Source organism: Planococcus citri, chromosome 4 (assembly GCF_950023065.1).
Source record: "Planococcus citri chromosome 4, ihPlaCitr1.1, whole genome shotgun sequence".
In the NCBI taxonomy this organism is placed as follows: Eukaryota; Metazoa; Arthropoda; class Insecta; order Hemiptera; family Pseudococcidae; genus Planococcus; species Planococcus citri.
In genome coordinates, this window is record NC_088680.1 from 61,872,512 (window position 1) to 61,891,514 (window position 19,003).

At 31.5% G+C, this 19,003-nt stretch overlaps 4 protein-coding genes across 7 annotated transcripts in view; 2 read left to right on the forward strand and 2 right to left on the reverse strand.

The window, feature by feature from the left end:
- PMCA (plasma membrane calcium-transporting ATPase 3) overlaps window positions 1-9,390 on the forward strand; it is a 246,445-nt gene extending 237,055 nt beyond the window's left edge. For 2 of the 4 annotated variants that reach the window (XM_065363491.1, XM_065363489.1), the window contains one exon: window positions 2,337-9,390. In XM_065363491.1, the coding sequence (XP_065219563.1) occupies window positions 2,337-2,549 (213 nt within the window). In that variant the 3' untranslated portion in view covers window positions 2,550-9,390. The remainder of the gene's footprint in view (window positions 1-2,336) is intronic. The other 2 variants (XM_065363493.1, XM_065363495.1) reach the window with 1 other exon arrangement.
- A 314-nt stretch (window positions 9,391-9,704) lies between these two features.
- Window positions 9,705-11,934, reverse strand: ScsbetaG (Succinyl-coenzyme A synthetase beta subunit, GDP-forming). The gene is made up of 8 exons (XM_065363503.1): window positions 11,690-11,934; window positions 11,471-11,603; window positions 11,294-11,393; window positions 10,975-11,127; window positions 10,724-10,904; window positions 10,390-10,648; window positions 10,178-10,312; window positions 9,705-10,099 (listed from the first exon to the last, which is right to left on the reverse strand). Exons 1-8 carry the CDS (start codon window positions 11,744-11,746, stop codon window positions 9,867-9,869), a joined length of 1,251 nt encoding a protein of 416 aa, XP_065219575.1. The 5' UTR covers window positions 11,747-11,934; the 3' UTR covers window positions 9,705-9,866.
- Window positions 11,935-12,676: 742 nt separating this feature from the next.
- LOC135845042 (zinc finger protein 91-like) lies at window positions 12,677-16,578 on the forward strand. Its single transcript, XM_065363497.1, has one exon. It carries the CDS (start codon window positions 14,401-14,403, stop codon window positions 16,126-16,128), a length of 1,728 nt encoding a protein of 575 aa, XP_065219569.1. The 5' UTR covers window positions 12,677-14,400; the 3' UTR covers window positions 16,129-16,578.
- A 653-nt stretch (window positions 16,579-17,231) lies between these two features.
- Window positions 17,232-18,414, reverse strand: Snp (Snipper). The gene is made up of 5 exons (XM_065363504.1): window positions 18,171-18,414; window positions 17,963-18,097; window positions 17,681-17,884; window positions 17,508-17,604; window positions 17,232-17,418 (listed from the first exon to the last, which is right to left on the reverse strand). Exons 1-5 carry the CDS (start codon window positions 18,288-18,290, stop codon window positions 17,339-17,341), a joined length of 636 nt encoding a protein of 211 aa, XP_065219576.1. The 5' UTR covers window positions 18,291-18,414; the 3' UTR covers window positions 17,232-17,338.
- Between the last annotated feature and the right edge of the window lie 589 nt (window positions 18,415-19,003).

A 19,003-nucleotide genomic window follows, 5' to 3' on the forward strand; every position in this document is an offset into this window, starting at 1 on the left:
TTCTAATTAAAATTGATTGGATTTTTGAAAAATTGATCAGATTTTTGATAAATTGATCAGATTTTTGGAAAGTTGATCGGATTTTTGGAAAATTGATCAAATTAAAATTGATTAGATTTTTGAAAAATTGATCAGATTTTTGGAAAGTTGATCAGATTTTTGAAAAATTAATCAGATTCTTGAAAAATTGATCAGATTTTTGGAAAATTAATCAGATTCTTGAAAAATTGATCGGATTTTTGGAAAGTTGATCGGATTTTTTGGAAAGTTGATCAGACTAATTAAAATTCATTGGATTTTTGACAAATTGATCAGATTTTTGGAAAGTTGATCAGATTTGTGGAAAATTGATCAAATTAAAATTGATTAAATTCTTGAAAAATTGATCAGATTTTTGGAAAATTAATCAGATTCTTGAAAAATTGATCGGATTTTTGGAAAGTTGATCGGATTTTTGGAAAGTTGATCGGATTTTTGGAAAATTGATCAAATTAAAATTGATCAGATTTTTGAAAAATTGATCAAATTAAAAGTGATTAGATTTTTGAAAAATTAATCAAATTAAAATTGATCAGATTTTTGGAAAATTGATCAAATTTTTGGAAAGTTCATCAGATTTTTGGAAAGTTGATCAGATTTTTGGAAAATTGGTCAGATTTTTGGAAAATTGATCAGATTTTTGGAAAGTTCATCAGATTTTTGGAAAGTTGATCAGATTTTTGGAAAATTGGTCAGATTTTTGGAAAATTTATCAGATTTTTGGAAAATTGATCAAAATTTTGAAAATGTGGTATCTAAAGTTTTTGAAAAAGTCATAAAATTTGGCAGAACTGCATTAAAATGGAAAAAAATACATTAAAACCAGTAAAAATTTCCAGAAACTATCGAAATTTCCTTAAGATGTGATAAAATTTGGTAATCATTGCAAAAAATATGATGACAAACCTAATAAAATGATATAAGTATGTAAAACCAAAAAAAATTAATTAAAAATGCAGAAATTCCACAAACTAAATCAAAATTTTGGATCTGATCAAAGCTCAGACCTAATAAAATCCAACGAAGGAAATCTGTTTAATCAGGTTGGATCAGATCAGACCAAATAAAATAGATCTGTGCATTTCCTGGATCTGATCTTATCAGATCAGACCTTTTTATCAGCTCTTGTTTGTTGAGACCTGAAAAAAGTAAGGTACTTACTGTAAAACACCCAAGGTACCTACATTTCTGATCTTTACATTCAGCAAACTGGTCCCCTTCAAAATTTAAGCAGTCTTGGGATATAAGCGTTCAAAGTTCAGCTTACCCCTCCATCTCTTTGAACGATTAGGGCAGAAATTATTCTAGATCATCTAAAGAAGACAGTGGAAAAAATTTAGCAAAATCAGAGCACCTGATTCGGTTCAAGCTGATATCTCGCATGCTGTTATTGCTGTCTAAAACATAATGATGCGAATTTACGGCAAACTGGTTAGGCAATTTATTTAACGTAGGTGCCTACTGGCTACCTAATTTTGTAACAGGATTTCTAATTTTTTTTTTTTTTTCAAATTTTTGCAACGTTTGATTAAGTATTGAAAAGTCAACTGCTACCTTGGAGTAAATTTCAAAAGTTTTCGAAGAGGTCCCAAGGATAATTTTTGATTTGGATTTAGTTTTTAAAAAATTTAAGAAGTTGTACACATTCTGATTTTGCGACTTGAGACGCTGCATTCTGACCTTGGAAAGAGGTGCACTTCAAATTATCAGAGTAAAAATCATAAATTGCCAGACATCAATTTGATGACCAATAGATAATGATAATATTTAAAATAATTCGAACAAAATATATCATCAACAGAACAGTCAACATACTAAATTGCTTTAAATTTATGTGACACATTTGTGCAAAACAATCTCCATTTACATGTACACATTCCATAATATCACTTAGCTACCTGTATAATCCTTTTAATTTGGCTGACGCCTGAATTCCTTTATTTAATACCTTACCTTACCTTTACCATACCTACCTATTCATCAATCGCTTTAAATTGACTATTAGAAAACGCCAAACTCGACGCCTTCATCGTAAACCCTGGCGATTATTACCTACTTTTTCAAAGGCGTCGAATAAGTTACCTGCTTTGGGTAACTCTTCATCGGGCTAACTTTTAATAGAATCACATTGTAATGTATACAATCATATCGCTTTACATGTATCCTTATATCCTGCGATTCAACATCACTCGTCGTTATAGTTCGTATCCTACCTTTACTAGAGTATATAGGTACCTACTTGGCCGGTATAATATTCTTTACGATATGAACTAATTATTGATTTTTCTCATCGATAGATTCGAGTGGTTAACGCATTTCGCCAAGGCTTAGACGCTCGTTACGGCGAATCGCTGGCCGAAGTATTACGAAAACAGACATCGCTAAGCAAACGACTCTCGCAAACGTCTTCGCTCGACTACGTGGATAACGTTCAAGACTCAGAGCTGATGATTCCAGAACTAGATGTAGAAAGACTTTCATCACACAGTCATACAGAAACAGCTGTATAATGTACATTCTCATTACATAGATACCTACCTATAAAAATATCGTACTTTCATCACACATTTTCCAATGCCTCCGATGCGCATTTCGACTTTTCTTTGCGCTGATTCGGGCGCAAACAATGTTGATATTTGGGAGTGATTCGAAAAAAAAAAGTTTTTTTTTTAAATAAAAAAAAAAATTACCTATAATTTAAAAAAAGCGAGTTTAGTAACCATTAAATTTAAATTTAAAAAACAAAATGAATTAATTAGTGCCATGGTAAAGTTTAAGTATTTAGGATCTAAAAAAAAAATGTTTAAAAAAACTAGACGTAGAGGGGTTATACGTACATTGCGATCGTGTATTCACTTTTGTTTTTTTCTTTCTTTTGTTTTGTTTTTTTTTCTTTTGTTTTAGTTTATAATCTTCCTTTATTAATATTTCTTTTTAAGTATTTCTCTTTGTATTACATTTTACCTATTTACGGGTGTACTTGATAGTTGTAAATTTTAAGTACAGGCATTTCTTATTTATAACTTCGATTCTTTTTTCCTACAAATATTTTAATTTTTCTTCTATTTTAATGTTACCTCTTATATAATGTATTTATTTGTAAATAATGTAGATTATAGTCGACTTTTTTTTTTTCATTTTAGCGGACTCGAACACCATCGTTTACGTATGAGTGCTTATATCATTGTAAATTTTTTGTATAATTAGCGGGGAGTATGAATAAAATTCGAGTTGGCATCTTTCTTTATACCGTACCCCCTCCGTTTTTTTAAATTTCATATTCGCGTGTGCCACGAGGTGAAAAAAAATTCTTATATTATATAAGTTGATACTTATAATTGCTCAATTTTATTCATACAAGCCTATTACGTTTAATATTTTAAGCGTTTTTTTTTTCGAATTTTAAAAATGGAAAAAGATCCGGATTTTTATTCTTTCGACTGCCTAGAGATATATGTTTTCCTTTTTAATAGCGTTTTCAACGGTTACCCTCGTTTTAAACCTGCAGCTTCAATACACAGGCTTTGTTTTCAGATCGCGGTGCAATTTTTTTTTAAATTGGTATTGTAGCCTTAGGATGAGAATTCGTTCGCGATAGAACGAGATTATAATTACTGAAGTTGGTATGAAATTTTTGCAAAGGTCGATGATGTGATTCGTCCAAAAGTTATACGGTTCGAGGATATGAATAAAGAAGAAATGCCCGTTTACAAACAAAAAAACAAAAAAATCTTTCGTTTTGATGAAAATGTTCGCATCGATTGTGATAATTTTACTTTTGAGGTTAAATAAAAGTCGTGATTTATGACGATTTAAGCTACGTACATTTACTTACACACGTTGAATACTCGAGAATTATACGATGTTGTTTTTATTTTTCTACAGAATAAAAATGAAAAAAAACTTTCATTCGAACGATTCTCGTATAATAAATTTTGCACAATTTGATGAGTATATAAATAAATGAAAATTTAACACCAAAATTCTTCTATTGGCATTTAAAATATATAACTTATCGTGTATTTTAAAACGTGATGAATGAAACTCGGTGTAAAAGTACTTTATCGGGGAAAATTTAAATTTAAAAAAAAATCCAACAATGATGTACACAAGACTACGAGATGCTGCACTGCCAAAGTATTTATTTTTAATTTTCATTGTATGTGTACTTGAATTTTACCTTTATAATTATTTACGTAAAAAAAAAAGAACAAGTAATCGAATCATTAACGGAAGTAAAATTTGAACGTTTTAATATTTTTCATCATTCGTTTATACATACATATAACGTACATTTTAACTTATAAAAAATATTAATTACGTGTTTAGAATCATTTCATTTTTACTATCATTACGAATATGTTTCGTTTATATTATTGTTATTTTTATAAAAGTTATCATTATCGTGTAATTTAATTGTTATCGTTTTACTCTCTCTCCCTTATTACTTGTGTAATTTAAACATTTATAATGACAAAATTGTTATTCCAAATTCAGTTTTCTTCTATATATTTTTTTTTCTTTCTTTTTTTTTAATGAACAAAGGTAATTTTTTTACGTCTAGTCAAGAGTGTTAGCGTATTAATGCTTTTCGAATGTTATATTTTTCAGTATTTAACATTTTTGTTTTGTTTTTTTTTTTTTTTTTAAATTAATTGTTAAATTTTTTTTCTTTTAAGCGTTATTTTAATTTAAGAAGGCTTGTAATATGGATGTTTTTTCTCTCAGCAAACATAAGGCAATGCGATACCATTTTTTTATATTGTTCTAGTCACAGCGTATTTGTTTTAATATGGGTTTTCCTTGTGCTAGGGCGGTGTGAATGTTACCTCTCTGTGCAGTCGATGGAGCCGCTGTAGTGATGATTTAAAGTTGAGTGATTTATTGTATGAGTAGGGCGAGATTGATGAGAATAATTTGTTAATGAATGAGTTTGTTTTTTTCTTTTAATTATTATGAAAAAATTATTTATTGGGGCATTTCTTTAGGATATTTTTACTGCTGAATTGTTTTTGTGTTATGTTTTGAATTTAGAGATTGTTTAAAAACTTGAATTTTATACTTACCTGTAGGTACCTATTTTGTTTTGAAAATTTAAAAAAATAATCACTCGTTGAAAATTTCAGAAAATTTTAAACTATTGTCTCCCACTCCCAGGGACTGGAAAAATGATTGGACCTGATCAGGTCAAAATGCTGATCTGATCAGCAGATGTGGTCAGATCCAATCAGATCTTCCACATTAAATCTGATCATGGATAAACAGATCTAATCCGATCACAACTACAACCTGACTAAATCTAATCTGGTTCGGATCTGATCAGATTCAATCAATTCCCACTGAACTATTCAATTTGAAAAATAGATTTAAAAAAAATTGAAATAATATAATGATCGGAGTTGTATTCACAAATGAATCTGGAAACTCGGGTGGTGGGGGGGGAGATTCGATCTGATATCCTGATCAGATTATGAAATTAACTTTTGGCCCATCTGGGCTGGGCAGATCTGATTTGATAAGCAATTATCTTATCTGAACATATAAAATCATAATCATTCTTATCAGATCTAATCGTGACATGTTTGATTAGATTTGTTCAGACTTACAGGACTTACTTTTCAGATCAGATCTGGATATTTCCTTGATCCAATTTGATCTTACTACAGTATTATTAGATCCAATTGTTTTTCCTTTCCATTTTCACCTGGAAAATTATTCTATTCAAAAAAATTTTCAATTAACTTTGGTCTTTGAAGTTTGAACTTACCAAGTTTGCAATTAAATTTCCAATTTTGATCAGCGGTTTTCATTTTCAATGAAACTGATAGCAACGATAATTTTCCTTTGAAAATGATAATACAAAAAAATACTACCTACCTATAATTTTATCAAATGACAAATTAATTCTAATTGGCTAAATATTTGCAATTTTTTGTTCAAATAATACATACCTAAGTACAGCAATAATTATTGTGAAATTATTATTTTAAGGCTTTGTTAAGTACCTACTTAGATTCTACCTATGTAATGTATTTCAACTTGGAGGAACAGAAAGTTTAATTTTGGTTTTGGTCATCAGAATTCCATTCGAATCTTCTTCTAAATCAGTTCGGTATCTGCCATTCGAAAATAATTGGATCTGATTAGGCATGGTCGGATCAAATTGGGTCCAGAAAAATATCAAGTGTCTTATCAGATCTATTGAACCAATTTCAATCTATGAATCTAAATCAGTATCATTCTTCTTATCACATCTTATTTAATCAAACTGGTTTGAACTTTGAACTTTTGAACTAATCTGAATCTGAGCTAAATGATAAGATCTTATCACTTTTTACTGGTCCAATCAAATCTACTTAATTAAACCTGTTTAAATCTACATCGGTTTGTTCTCATCAGATCAGATCTAATCAAACCAGTTTGAACTGATCTGAACAAATCTGATAAGATAAGACAGAAGACTTCATTACTTTTACAAGTCTTATCAGATGTAATGTAGTCAAACCAGTCTAAATTTAAATAGATCTCAGATCTCATTCTCATCAGATCTTTAATCAAACCGATTTGAACAACCATCTGATGATATCTTATCACTTTTGACCAGTCTTATCAGCTGTTATCATCAGATCTAATCAAACTCTAGTCTAAACAACTCTTATCAGATTTAATCAAACTGATCTGAGTTGATCTGAAATAATATGATAAGATATTATTTTTTTGTTGGTTGATTGATATGATATCAGATCTGATCTGATCAGCCCATATTTTAGTCAGACCTGCTCAAATGAGGCCAATTATCTGACCTTAATCATGGATCCAATCTTTTTCCTCTTAGAAAATGGTAGGACGTTCTAAATCCCAATCATTGCGAACAAAATCAACTACCTAGGTACTTATCTATTGTTTCTTTTGAGTTTCCAGAGAAGGGTTTGATCGTTCAAATTTACAAAGGAGATGAGGAAATATTATTCTATGATGAGCATGAGTGTGATGCGAAGAAATGAATTGAGTGATCTTTATAATCAATCATGATGTACAATACAATCTATTGGTGAAAACATATTGTTTACTTATCGATTGTGATAAAATTTATTATTTATCTCGATGAAAATAAATGAATTAAAAATCTTTAATCTTTCCAAAATCGACGGTGAATTAAATTTTAAAATTGATTTTTTGTAAGACTAGGTAAACTTGAGTCGTAGGTAGCCAGGGGGAGGATTTGGTCCGGAAAATGGTAATCTGGTCAGAAGAAATCATATCTATTCAGAAAAAGTAATAAGATCTGATTCATAAATATTTAAATTTAATTTGAATCTCTTCGGTGTATTCTCGATCAATCAAATTATTATTCCATTCAAAAGCAATTCTAAATTTTATTCGAAGTTTTGTTTGCATTTGTTGCGTCGTAGTACAGTAAAAGTTAGCTTTAGAAGCTACGTTATGAAAAATTGCTGAAATGAGAGTAGGATTATCATACCCAATATACTTTGGCACAGGGCTGTTAATACGAAACGAAACGAAACGAAAGACACAAAACGAAACGGAAAATTTTCCCTCTGGACACGAAATGAGACACGAAACGAAACGAATCAAAAAAATTACACGAAACGAAACGTTATAACGAAACGAATCATTTCTATTTCTTCAATTTTTGATTTTTCATTGCAAGTTTTTTTTGTAAATTTCGGCCAAATTTTGTCAAATTCACTCAAATTTCATCCATTTAGAGCCTCTAGAGGGGTTCTTGTCTTCATTCATTCATGAAAATGTCAGCTTTTCTCACTTTTTTGGCTGAAAGGAAACGAAACGAAACGACACGAAACGAAATGATACCACTTTATGGAACGAAACGAAACGGTATAACGAAACAGTTTGGTTCAAAGAGCTCAACCGAAACGAAACGATACTTTTACGTTTCGTGTCTAACAGCCCTGCTTTGGCATCAAGTGTTCCAACGGAGATGGACATTTAATATTCGGCGATTAACTATAGATTAGTTAAGTATTTTTGATGAGCTTATAAATTGGCGAGATTATAGATTTATTTAGTGATACCTAAATATTAATACGATATGTCACAAGGAAAACCCTCATACAATAGGTACTGTTCGAACTCGTTATTCCTATTTTATTTTATCGACGACGATATTATTCGATACATAGGTAGGTACGTCTACCTCGAAAAAAATTCGCTCACCGGTAAAAAAAAAAAAAAAAAATGCGTATCAGCACGAACCATAAGCTTTTATTTACTCGTGAGATGAACTTCCAACACTATTATGTATTTTTTTGTACATCTCCCATCGAAAAATTCGTATACTCATCGAACAAAAATACATACTTATAGGTATTCCTAATCAAACCTATGGAATCTTCGAACTGCTATTTTAAGTTTACACACCGCACATGTATAAATTAATAATTTGTACAGCTTGAATTTTGTAATTTATTTATACTATATCGTTGTAAATTAGTATTTTTTTCGTTTGTATATATAGTACCCCGTTTACTATTTATTCATGTTATGTTATTTTGTAAATTTTACGAAGGATAGGCGACACATGCCGTATTCACAATTCGTGAACCATTTATCCTGCCAAGTAATTTGTTAGAGTATTAAATTATAAGAATTTTAACGGCATCTAATTTTTAAACGAATGAAATTTAAATTCTTTTACCTAAACGCGATTCAGTTTCTAATGCTTGCTATATCAACGAAGAAGAAAAAAATACATAACTAACGCAAAGTCGTCTTTCAAATTCAAAACTGAACTATACGTTTAAATTTAAAAAAAAATGAAAAATGAAAAATCCATAACGTTTTTCTATTTAGTCCAAGAATTTAAAAAAAAACCAAAAGATAAAAAATGTTAACCATAAGCTTATACTACTATTTTGAGTATTTTGTACATGTTATTGAATTGTTGATGTTGTTGTTATTGTTATATAATATTTATGTATTCATTAAGCATTACGTGCCTTATGTTTGGTTTTGTTTGTTTTTGTTTATTTTCCTCTTTTTTTTCTTCTTTTTCATTTTACAATTTAGACGAAGCGATGTTCTTTAAAGTAAATGTAGAGATTGAAAGCATAATAGTCTGTTGTTTGCCTAACTTCGCCAGATCTTGTTACAGAACGCATAAGCTTTTGGCTTTAACTGATTTTTCTGTTATAATTAATTTTCTTTCTTTTTCTTTTTTCTCTCTTTTTTTTTTTAAATACAGAATTTCTTTATAGAATTACGTTTTACTGTAGAGAAAAAAAATAATCTGTACTTATTATACTTATTAATACCACCTTTGTGCTTATAATATTATATTTATCATTAAATGTTTACTGTGGTACGATATTTCTGTCTGTCGAAATTTTCACCCCTTCGTAGGATTTGTAGGCAACTTAATTTACATGAAAAAGTTGACCGAAATTTTTAATTATTTTTTCAAATTGAAACACAATTAATTGGATTGGTGTTTTCTTAGATCAAAAAATGCTTTTCCAAAAAAAAAAAAAATCCGTTGTTTCCGGATATTCGAAATGCCTACCGAATATTTTACGAATATTTTTCAAATTCTCTTTTTCAGAATTTGCTGGTAAGTAATTGAAATTTGAAATTACTGCAGATCATAAAAAACGACACCAAGAACTGCAAAAATTGAGCATAAGAACTGAAAAACCATAATATGTATATTTGTTAAAAAAATTACCGCTTTTCAACAATCAACAACTCGATTACCGAACTGACCTACGTAAAAATAACAATATAAAAATCAGATACTGTTTTTTTTTCTCAATATAAACTGAACACATCGTGATAAATAGAGACATTTAAAAAGAGGTAGCTTTTCTGGCAGCTTCGTCGAGATTTTCGGCGAACTGAATTGGAAGTTTGGAATCCTCGAGTAATTTAAGACCAGCTTTCACATTAGTACCAGCTAATCTCACCGTAAGAGGTATTGTCAATTGTAGTTTTTTCGTCGCGTTAACTATTCCTTTAGCGATAGTTTCACAGTTGACGATACCACCGAAAACGTTCACTAACAACGATTTAACTTTAGGATCTGTAAAAATAAGAAAGCGAGTAAAAAAACAATTCTTTTTAAATTATGCATTTTGTGGAAGAACGTAGGTAAACTAACCGGTGAGTAGAATTTGAAATGCATTAAGAACTTGATCTTCGTTAACGTTTCCTCCTACATCCAAAAAGTTGGCTGGTTCTCCACCGTGTAATTTGATAATATCCATCGTAGCCATAGCTAAACCGGCGCCGTTAACTGTGGAATAAAATCAACATTAAAACACGTCTTCGAAAACACGTTTCTGAACTCGACTGGTTTTTTCAGTAAAATACCTAAACATCCTATATTTCCATCCATGGCAATATAATTCAAATTATGAGCAGCTGCTTCCACTTCTTTGGGATCAGATTCGGCGTGATCGTGCTTAGAAAAAATTTCTTTTTGTCTGAATGCAGCGTTATCGTCACATTGCACTTTGGCATCTAGAGCGATAATTTTATCATCGCCGGTTTGAACTAATGGATTGATTTCAACCTGAACCGCGTCAATACTTAAGAACACGTCCCACAGCCTTTTAACCTGAGTAGCCACCTACAAAGTAAACGTACGATTAACAAATATATTTCATCTAAATGTCGAATTTGAAATTTAAAGGAAAATACTTACAACTGGTTTAAGATCGTCACTGAATTCTAGAAAAGAAGCAATCTCGTTGGCGGTATTGTCTGTAATACCTTCGAAAATACTAATTGGAATGGTTTTTATGAGATGTGGTGTTTTTTCGGCCACATTTTCGATATCAGTTCCACCGGAAGGTGAGGCAATCACTACTGGGCCATTGTGAGCTCTAAAAGAAATGAAAATAGTTGAACGATGTTGTACGGATATTTTTAGTATTTATTGACGGATGCAATAACCTGTCCATTAAAATACAGAAGTAAGTCTCTTTCTTGATATCAACTGATTCAGCAACCATAACTTCCTTGACTGGAACACCGTCTTTAGGAGTTTGTTTGGTAATTAAGTTATATCCTATCATATTATTCAATATTGGAGGTATCTCTTTTGGACTGTGAACAATAACAAATACAAATAAGTAAGCATAGGTACTCTAAGCCTTGAATTTTCAACATGAATACCATTTTTTGAGAAATACTCGTGATAAAAGTACATCTGTAAATACTTGAAAAATTAGTCTCAAGAACACACGAATAATCACATTAAAAAAATACCAACTCTTTAGTGATATGTACGCCACTTTTGAATCCATTGTTAAAATGTCCTAAACCTCGACCACCGGCATGAACTTGAGCTTTAATAACGTACTCTTTTGCCTCTAAAAAAACAAACAAAAAACTACAATCAATTGGGTGTTTCCTTCTACAACATATTCAGAACGTTCGATAAACTTACTCAGGATCTCAGGTACTTGAGCTGCATCAGCCGCATTATTCACGACTCTGAATTTCTGAATATTCACGTCGAACTTCTGAAGGATTTCTTTACTTCTACATTCTAATAAACTTAAATGCCTCAGTGAAATATTCTGTAAAAGGAGGCATTTTTCGTAGCAAGAATTTAGTTCAAGAAAAGTGTACGTACTTCAAGTAATAGAATAATATATTATAGTACCTTGCATAGGCTGTTGAAATGCAATTTGTTGGAGATTTTTCGCGATGTTAGAATCATTTTGCCGGATACTGATTGAAAAGCTGCGATGGAAAATATTTACTGTTTTGTTTTGCACAGAACTAAGCTCATGTATTACGACAGCGTTGAAACGTAAATAAAACGTTTATTTATGAAAATTATCGTAGAAAATTATAACTTATCTCTTAATTATTAGACTTCGACCATGAAATTTCTCATTTTCACACCTGATAAAAAATGATAAGAAATTTTCACGCTTTCAAAATTCTTCTCACGCGCATGCGCGTAAACGAGTGATGTTTTTCACTTTAGTTTGAAAAAGCGCCAAATGCAGCGCTAGTTACTAAAATCACGACAAAACGCAGCTATCCAGTATACACATTTTCGTTACAACTCGTTGGATTTTGATAATGATTTTTCAAATTTTCAAAAAAATTGTTGGCTGTTAAATTTGCTGATTTCTTAAATTTCTGAAAAAAATTAGAAATCCGGTACGAAGGGAAATTCGTTACAAAGAAGGTAATTATTTGAATAGAAACGTTTTTAACGGTTTTGTCCCTGCCAAGGGTCCATATTTTTCTAGTGTAAAATAATTTTTTTGTAATCGCTTATTGTTTCAACTCGATAAACAGGTATTTAATTTAGATTATTATTACTTTACAGGTTAGGTGACCATTCATTTGTTAGAATTTGGTAACGTTGCCGACAATTATTACGTACGTTAATTGTTGGTTATAAGTTTTCACATTCCAATTTGCATAATGGAAGCTGTGAATAAGAATTCGGCAACCAACAAGACTACGGTGAAATTTCGCGAATTATGCGAAATATCGAGCTTCCTAAACACCGGTCTGAGTCCGGAGCAATTACATTTATGTTGTAAATTAATCGAACGGGGAGTTAACCCCGAAGCTTTAGCACATTCCATACGAACCGTCAGAAAAGAGACTAGGAAAGTTCAGTCCAACGAATAAATTCATAATGAGCGCTTCGATACGATAAATTATTTAATGGTTATTAATTAAAAGTGTTTAATCGAAGCTAATTTATGAGATTAACATCGCAACTAAGTGGTTGTTGAAATTGCTCTAACAACAGCTTAATTTGTATCTGCATTCGAGAAATAGCGATAAAATTAATCTTTCGAGTCTTGTGTGTAATTTTCTTCAAAGAGGAGATTTTTTTACTCATTTAAATTATTTTCTACCTTTCTTCGTTCTCCTAGTCGACTGTTATTTGTCATTATGCTTGGCACATGTTGCAGTATGCATGATCGTTCCTACGATTTTTTATGTGTTCGTATTTTGTATTTAAACGTAAAATAATTTAGTATAATATCTACGTACTTTTTTAAAAAAAAAGAGTACATTGAATATAGCATTTTTAATATATTAATTACTTGTTCTTGTTTGATTTTACAGCCACGAATCACTTGTTTCTTGTTTATGTTCTTTCGCATTTATATCCATCTTGTTGGATATCTGTATTGTATTATCCTGCGTTCAATTTCCTATTATATTATTTTGGCTAAATCGAAAAAATGGTATGACTTGGTATTATTCGAAAATCCGTTCTTCTCTTTCTCTACAGTAGTTAGAACTTTTTTGAATACGTAGCTAGTTTTCTTTCTGTAGTTAGAAAAAAAAGTTATAAAATTATTTCACACTTGAAATGCAATTTTCCTCAATTCTAAGAACCCAACTTACCTGATACAGTTTTCAATTTTAAGTAGGTTCTGAATATTCGTATAAAAATACTGATTCATCAGTTTCTTCCATTTTTCTTATTGATCTTCCAATAAATTCTTTCATCAGGTTTTCTATGCAAGTGATTCTTGTGTATTTTAATATTTGTTTAAATTAAATATTTCACCAGTATATAAATTGTTCATAAAGTGTGTTTATTAAGTTTTAAAATATAATATTTGTTACGTACAAAAGTGTTCTGTGTGATATGTATCACTTTTAGGGGAAAAAATTTCACTCAGTAGGTACCTAGCTTTCTACGTTCTATGAGATCAGAATTCGAAGACGTAATTTCTCTAATTCAATTTGCATTTCTTTTGTATATTTCAAAAAATAACCCTATTTTTTATTCAATCGTAGAAATTTGATTTTTTCCAACTCTCTTCTCAATTATTTTAAAATGAAACACGTTCTATAAAATTTAATTTCAATTTACAGGACAAAAACGACGAATCTTTCGACGAAGAAACTGTTCGCGGACGTGGTCGTCCCCTCGGTGCTCGAACCGTAGTCAAATCCGTAAACCTTAAGAAAGTCGCCGAAATCGATCAAAAACGAGTGAACCATTTGCAATGCAATATTTGCAACATTCAGTTCCGGCAACTGGTTAATTTCGCCAACCATTGTTGCAAAAATCATTTCAATTCAACGTACCATCAATACGATTGCGGTTTTTGTTACGAAATTCATACGTCGAAAGAAAGCCTTCTGAAACATATAATTTTTCAGTCTGGTGAGCTGAAAGATATATCCAGTGTCGCTATCGTATGTCCGTTATGTGTTCTTCCTCAGGGTAGCTATTCGTCAGAGGGTGAATTTCGCAACCACTTGCAGCAACATGCCGATTACCAGCAAAGCGGTAATTTCTGCGTGCTACCTTCGTGCACTTATTTGGCTCACGATATCGATGACTTAACGAAGCATATCATCGGTACTCATACGAATCAAATGGTCGCCGATTCCAATTGCCTGCTGTGTAAGAATCCTAAATCTTCAGCTCCGTATTTCGGAGGCCCTACCGTTGAGCCAGAGCTATTGAATTCCTATATCGAAGAAGTAGACGGCGCCGAAGACACTTGCCCTTTATGTAATACAGTGCTTAAAGATCTGAATACAGTTCTGGTATCGGAAAACGAGGTAATTTCGTTCGAGAAACCTAAATATTATCGTTGTACGATCTGCAATTCGGGTTTCAGCACCCAGACCAAGGTTACCAAGCACGCTTGTCGTCAGCTACACACAACCGTGTGTCCGGAATGCAACAGGCAGTTTAATTCGAAGAAGAGGCTCGTGTTCCATTTACAATCTCATATCGATCCTTCGATGACGTTGAGATGCGACGTGTGCATGTTGACTTTCAACGACGAAACGACCTGCTACGACCATGTCCGGTTCAGTCACGAATCTGAGACTTTATGCTGCGACACGTGTGGCAAAACGTACATTACTCGTATTGGTTTAAGTATGCATCAAATGTACCACGACGACGTACGTAAGTTTAAATGCTCGGATTGCGGTAAACGTTTCTTGAACCAGGCTACTCTGAAAGAGCATCGTGTATCGCACCTGAACGTTAAACCATTCCAGTGCGATATCTGCGGAAAATCGTTATCTCGAGCGTCTCGTTTACGTATCCATCTGAAGGTGCATTCGGCCAGGAATAGTACGAATTTTCAAAAATGCCATACGTGTAAATCATGCGGCTTCGTCTCATTCTCCAGCGAACGTCTACTGGAGCATAATGTCAAAACTCACAACAACAGCGAGAACGATTCCAAGACGTCGATTTTGCATAAATTATACCGTTGCGAATTCTGCGACAATTGTTACGAAATGCCATCGCTTTTGCATTCGCATAGAGAAACCCACGCTCCTGACACGACTGAAAATCCGTTCGTTTGTGGCCTTTGTAACGGATACTTCAAAACGTACTCTCGTCTGGTTACTCACAAGCTATCTCATGGAATCAACACCGAAACACATATTTTGCAGATCAGCGCCAGTCTCGAAAGCTCGGATAGTTTCATCATCCCGCAATACTTCTGTTGTAAATATTGCGATAAATTATACGAACAATATACCGCTTATAATATCCACATGAAGCATTCGAAACATTTCGTACCGAAGGATAAATCTAGTCCGAAACGTAGCAAGGCTGAAGAAGTGGTTAAAGTGAAGAGCAAATCCAGCCCTAAACCTCGTTCTACTACAGTTACCGAGAAGAAATACAAACAACGAGAGATCGAATTAGCTGTTCAGAGTTTAAACAAAGAGAATATTCCTCCGGTGGTTGTCAAAGAATCGAAACCTGTCGTACGTGTGCTTTCGAATTTGGAGAAATTAATCTGCTGCAAATGCGGTAAGAATTTCGCATCTGAGAAGTTACTTCGTATCCATGAAAACAGACACAACCCTCGTCGTAAGAGGAAGACTTACTCTTGCGAAGATTGTCCTAGATTTTTTGCTAGTAAAAGTGAATTGAGGAAACACGAGAATGTTCATCATAAGCCTCAGCTTATGTGTGAAAATTGTGGTAAGGAGTTTCGATACAAAGGTTGGTATTCTTTGCATGTCGATAATAAAGTTTGTTTCCGTACCGACGAAGACGAGCTTCCCGAAGAATTAAAAACCAATTTACCATTCACCGATATTATTAATCGTATATTGCTTTTTTAAAATACGTTGAGAGGTTTTTCTTTTCTAAGTTATAGCGAAGGATCGAGTATTTTAATGCTTGAGATTCTTGTTTTTGTTTAGGTAGGTATAGATAGAGTATAAAAATGATGTTGATTTTGAGCGAACGTGAAGTAATTGACAAAAATATTAGGAGTAATATTTTGAGTTGATTTTTGATTTTTTTAATTATTTCGAAAACCGTATGATCTCATTTCACGAATGTCATTTAATTTTTCGTTATGTGATTTATTTTTGTGATTATGATTATAAGAAAACCAAAAATGAAGTTAGTTTAAAATTAGCTATAATTCGTGCAATGGTTCCTTTGATTTAAAAAATTCGTTAACTATATTTAGTAATTTTGCAAGTCTGATTCAAACGTTACTCAGTGTTTTGTGATAAATTTTTCATGTTAAGTTAAATTAAATGCAAAATGTGATTTTTTTTGTTTAGTCGTCACCTTTCACTTTAGAAGATTTGTTGTTTTACATACCAAATAATTTCGAGTGATTTTTTTTTTGTTTTTCGTTATTTTTTCATTGTACTTAGCTTTAGTATTATTTATTTTTCTTCTCATCTTCAACTGTTCTGTCTTCTGTATTTTTTTGTGTTACTGACGATTTTTTGATATTTTTTTTTTTTTAGTTTATTAAGCTTTTTTTCAGCTGCAAGCAGCAAGAGTAGTTATTATTTTCTATTCCTGTTGGTTTAAAGTTCTCGTTGTTTATGAGTGAAATTTTTCATCGTATTGAAATTTTCACCAATTTTTTTCTTTTTTTTGACGTTTTATTTATTTATTTATTTATTTATTTATTTATTGTTCTATAGGTGTTTTCGTTTTTTTCGTTTATATTTCTGTAAGTTTTTCTCATCTTATTACTTTGAAAGTCACAGCAAATTTTGAATATGAACCAAATGTTTTCATTGTTATTTAGATTTTAAGTCAACTTTGATCTCAACCCAAAGTACTTACCTACGTATTTGCTAAAACTTAATTTTTTTCTTCGTTCACTGTCTCTTTTCATAGATCTATAAACCTGTTCTTAAATTTTCATTTGTTAGTTTGTCATTTTATAAAAATTTAATTTTAAAAACTGGCAATATTTTGTCAATTTTTCTATTCAATAGTTTAATATCACATCAAAAACATTTTTAGAACAAAAACAATACAATATAAAAGTTGAGCACAACGGAGGCCTCAATTTTGATTTCATAAAGAATCCGTTTCCTGAAATGCGAAATTTTTTTCCGATAATCTCTTTATTATTCTACGCATGTTTGTACAATCATCTGTAATGTAAAAGTGACTGATATTAGAATACATATTTTTTTTTAATATAATTAAAATGCATTACTTGTACAATTTTATGTTATTTTACCTATTCCACTATGTAATTTTCCTTCTAATTTAATTCCGAGTCGACTAGCCATATCGAAAAGACTTCTAGGGTAATATCCGGTAGCTTGAAAGAAAGCCTGCAAAAATTTATCATTTCAGTTTCCCAATAATAATTGTTTACTTTTCGATACTTGAACGTGATGTTCTAATTACCGTTTTTAAATTGATCCAGTTTTTCATTTGATGTGGAATTTCTAAATTACAAAGTTGGCATTGATTCGGTAACATGGTCCTCAGGTCCCAATTTCCACAAGTGACGAAAATCGATTCGTTGGAGTTTTCGCCATAATGTTTGTTTAGCCATGTTTTGAAATCATCCAAAACTTCAGGGAATTCTTTAGAGTTATCGACTGCGTGCTGTGTGGATCAAGAATCATAAATTAAAAATTTTTCATATTTCAGTTTCTGGTTGAAGGTGAAATGGGGAGATATTACTTGACTAATTCCGGTGAGAGATGTGCAAAAGGGAGTAATTTCCGGATGCTTTACAGGTTTCACGTACTGATGAAATTTTGAAACGACTGTGAAATCACGAGTATCGACTGCTAGGCAAGGGAACTCGATTATTTCCTGAAATTGAGATGAATATTTGTGAGTGATTGATGATTATTTGAATTGAAAATTGTGTTTCGTGATTATTTACCTGAGGATCGAGTACGATGTGTTTCTCGCATGTAGCTTCAAAATCTAGGATGAAAAATTTTCTATATTGTGTAGTGAAGTCGATGGCTTTTCTGTATATCCAGAACGAATTCCTCTGCATTTTTTTAGCGACGATCAAAAGAATAGAATTTAAAATTAAGTATTAAAACAATTGCAAATTTCATCACAAAATTTTTAAAAAATGGAAAATTTCACCGGGTGATAACGTTATCAGATTTCTGTAATGTTTTTGTTTTCAAATATCTTTTGAAAGTTGGAATGTAGATAGCGCTTTTCAATTCTCACATTTTTATAATTAATTAAAAATTTAAATTTCGTTTCATCCTTCGCCTTAGTTTTACCTGAGAAAAATTTTGAAATGAAGATATGATATAAAATATTAAATGAGTGCAATGTTTCTTCAATTCTTCATTTTTCACATTTAATTTAATGATTTAAGTTTAACTCAAGACGTCAAGAGTTGAAAATTTTCGCCTTTCGGTCAAACTCATCAACATCAAAGCAAGTCTAGGACTAGGGTGTTTCGCTAATATGTATTTATTTATTTTGCAATCCATGAAATTGAGAAATTTTTAATTCAACCTCAAATTTTTACTGAAATTTTGCTCTATTAGAGCTTCAGTATTTTATTTTCCAATCTACACTTGATAAAATAAAATGTCAATAGGTAGGTGCTCAATATTGTCATTTCATTTCTTCGCTGAACTTTCATGAAGTCTTTGTGTCCTTCGTCCTTCCCATTTCTTTACATATTCATTTCATTCCTAGTTCTTGTTGTTCTTCAAAAAGAGCTTACCTATTTCTTCAGGAACA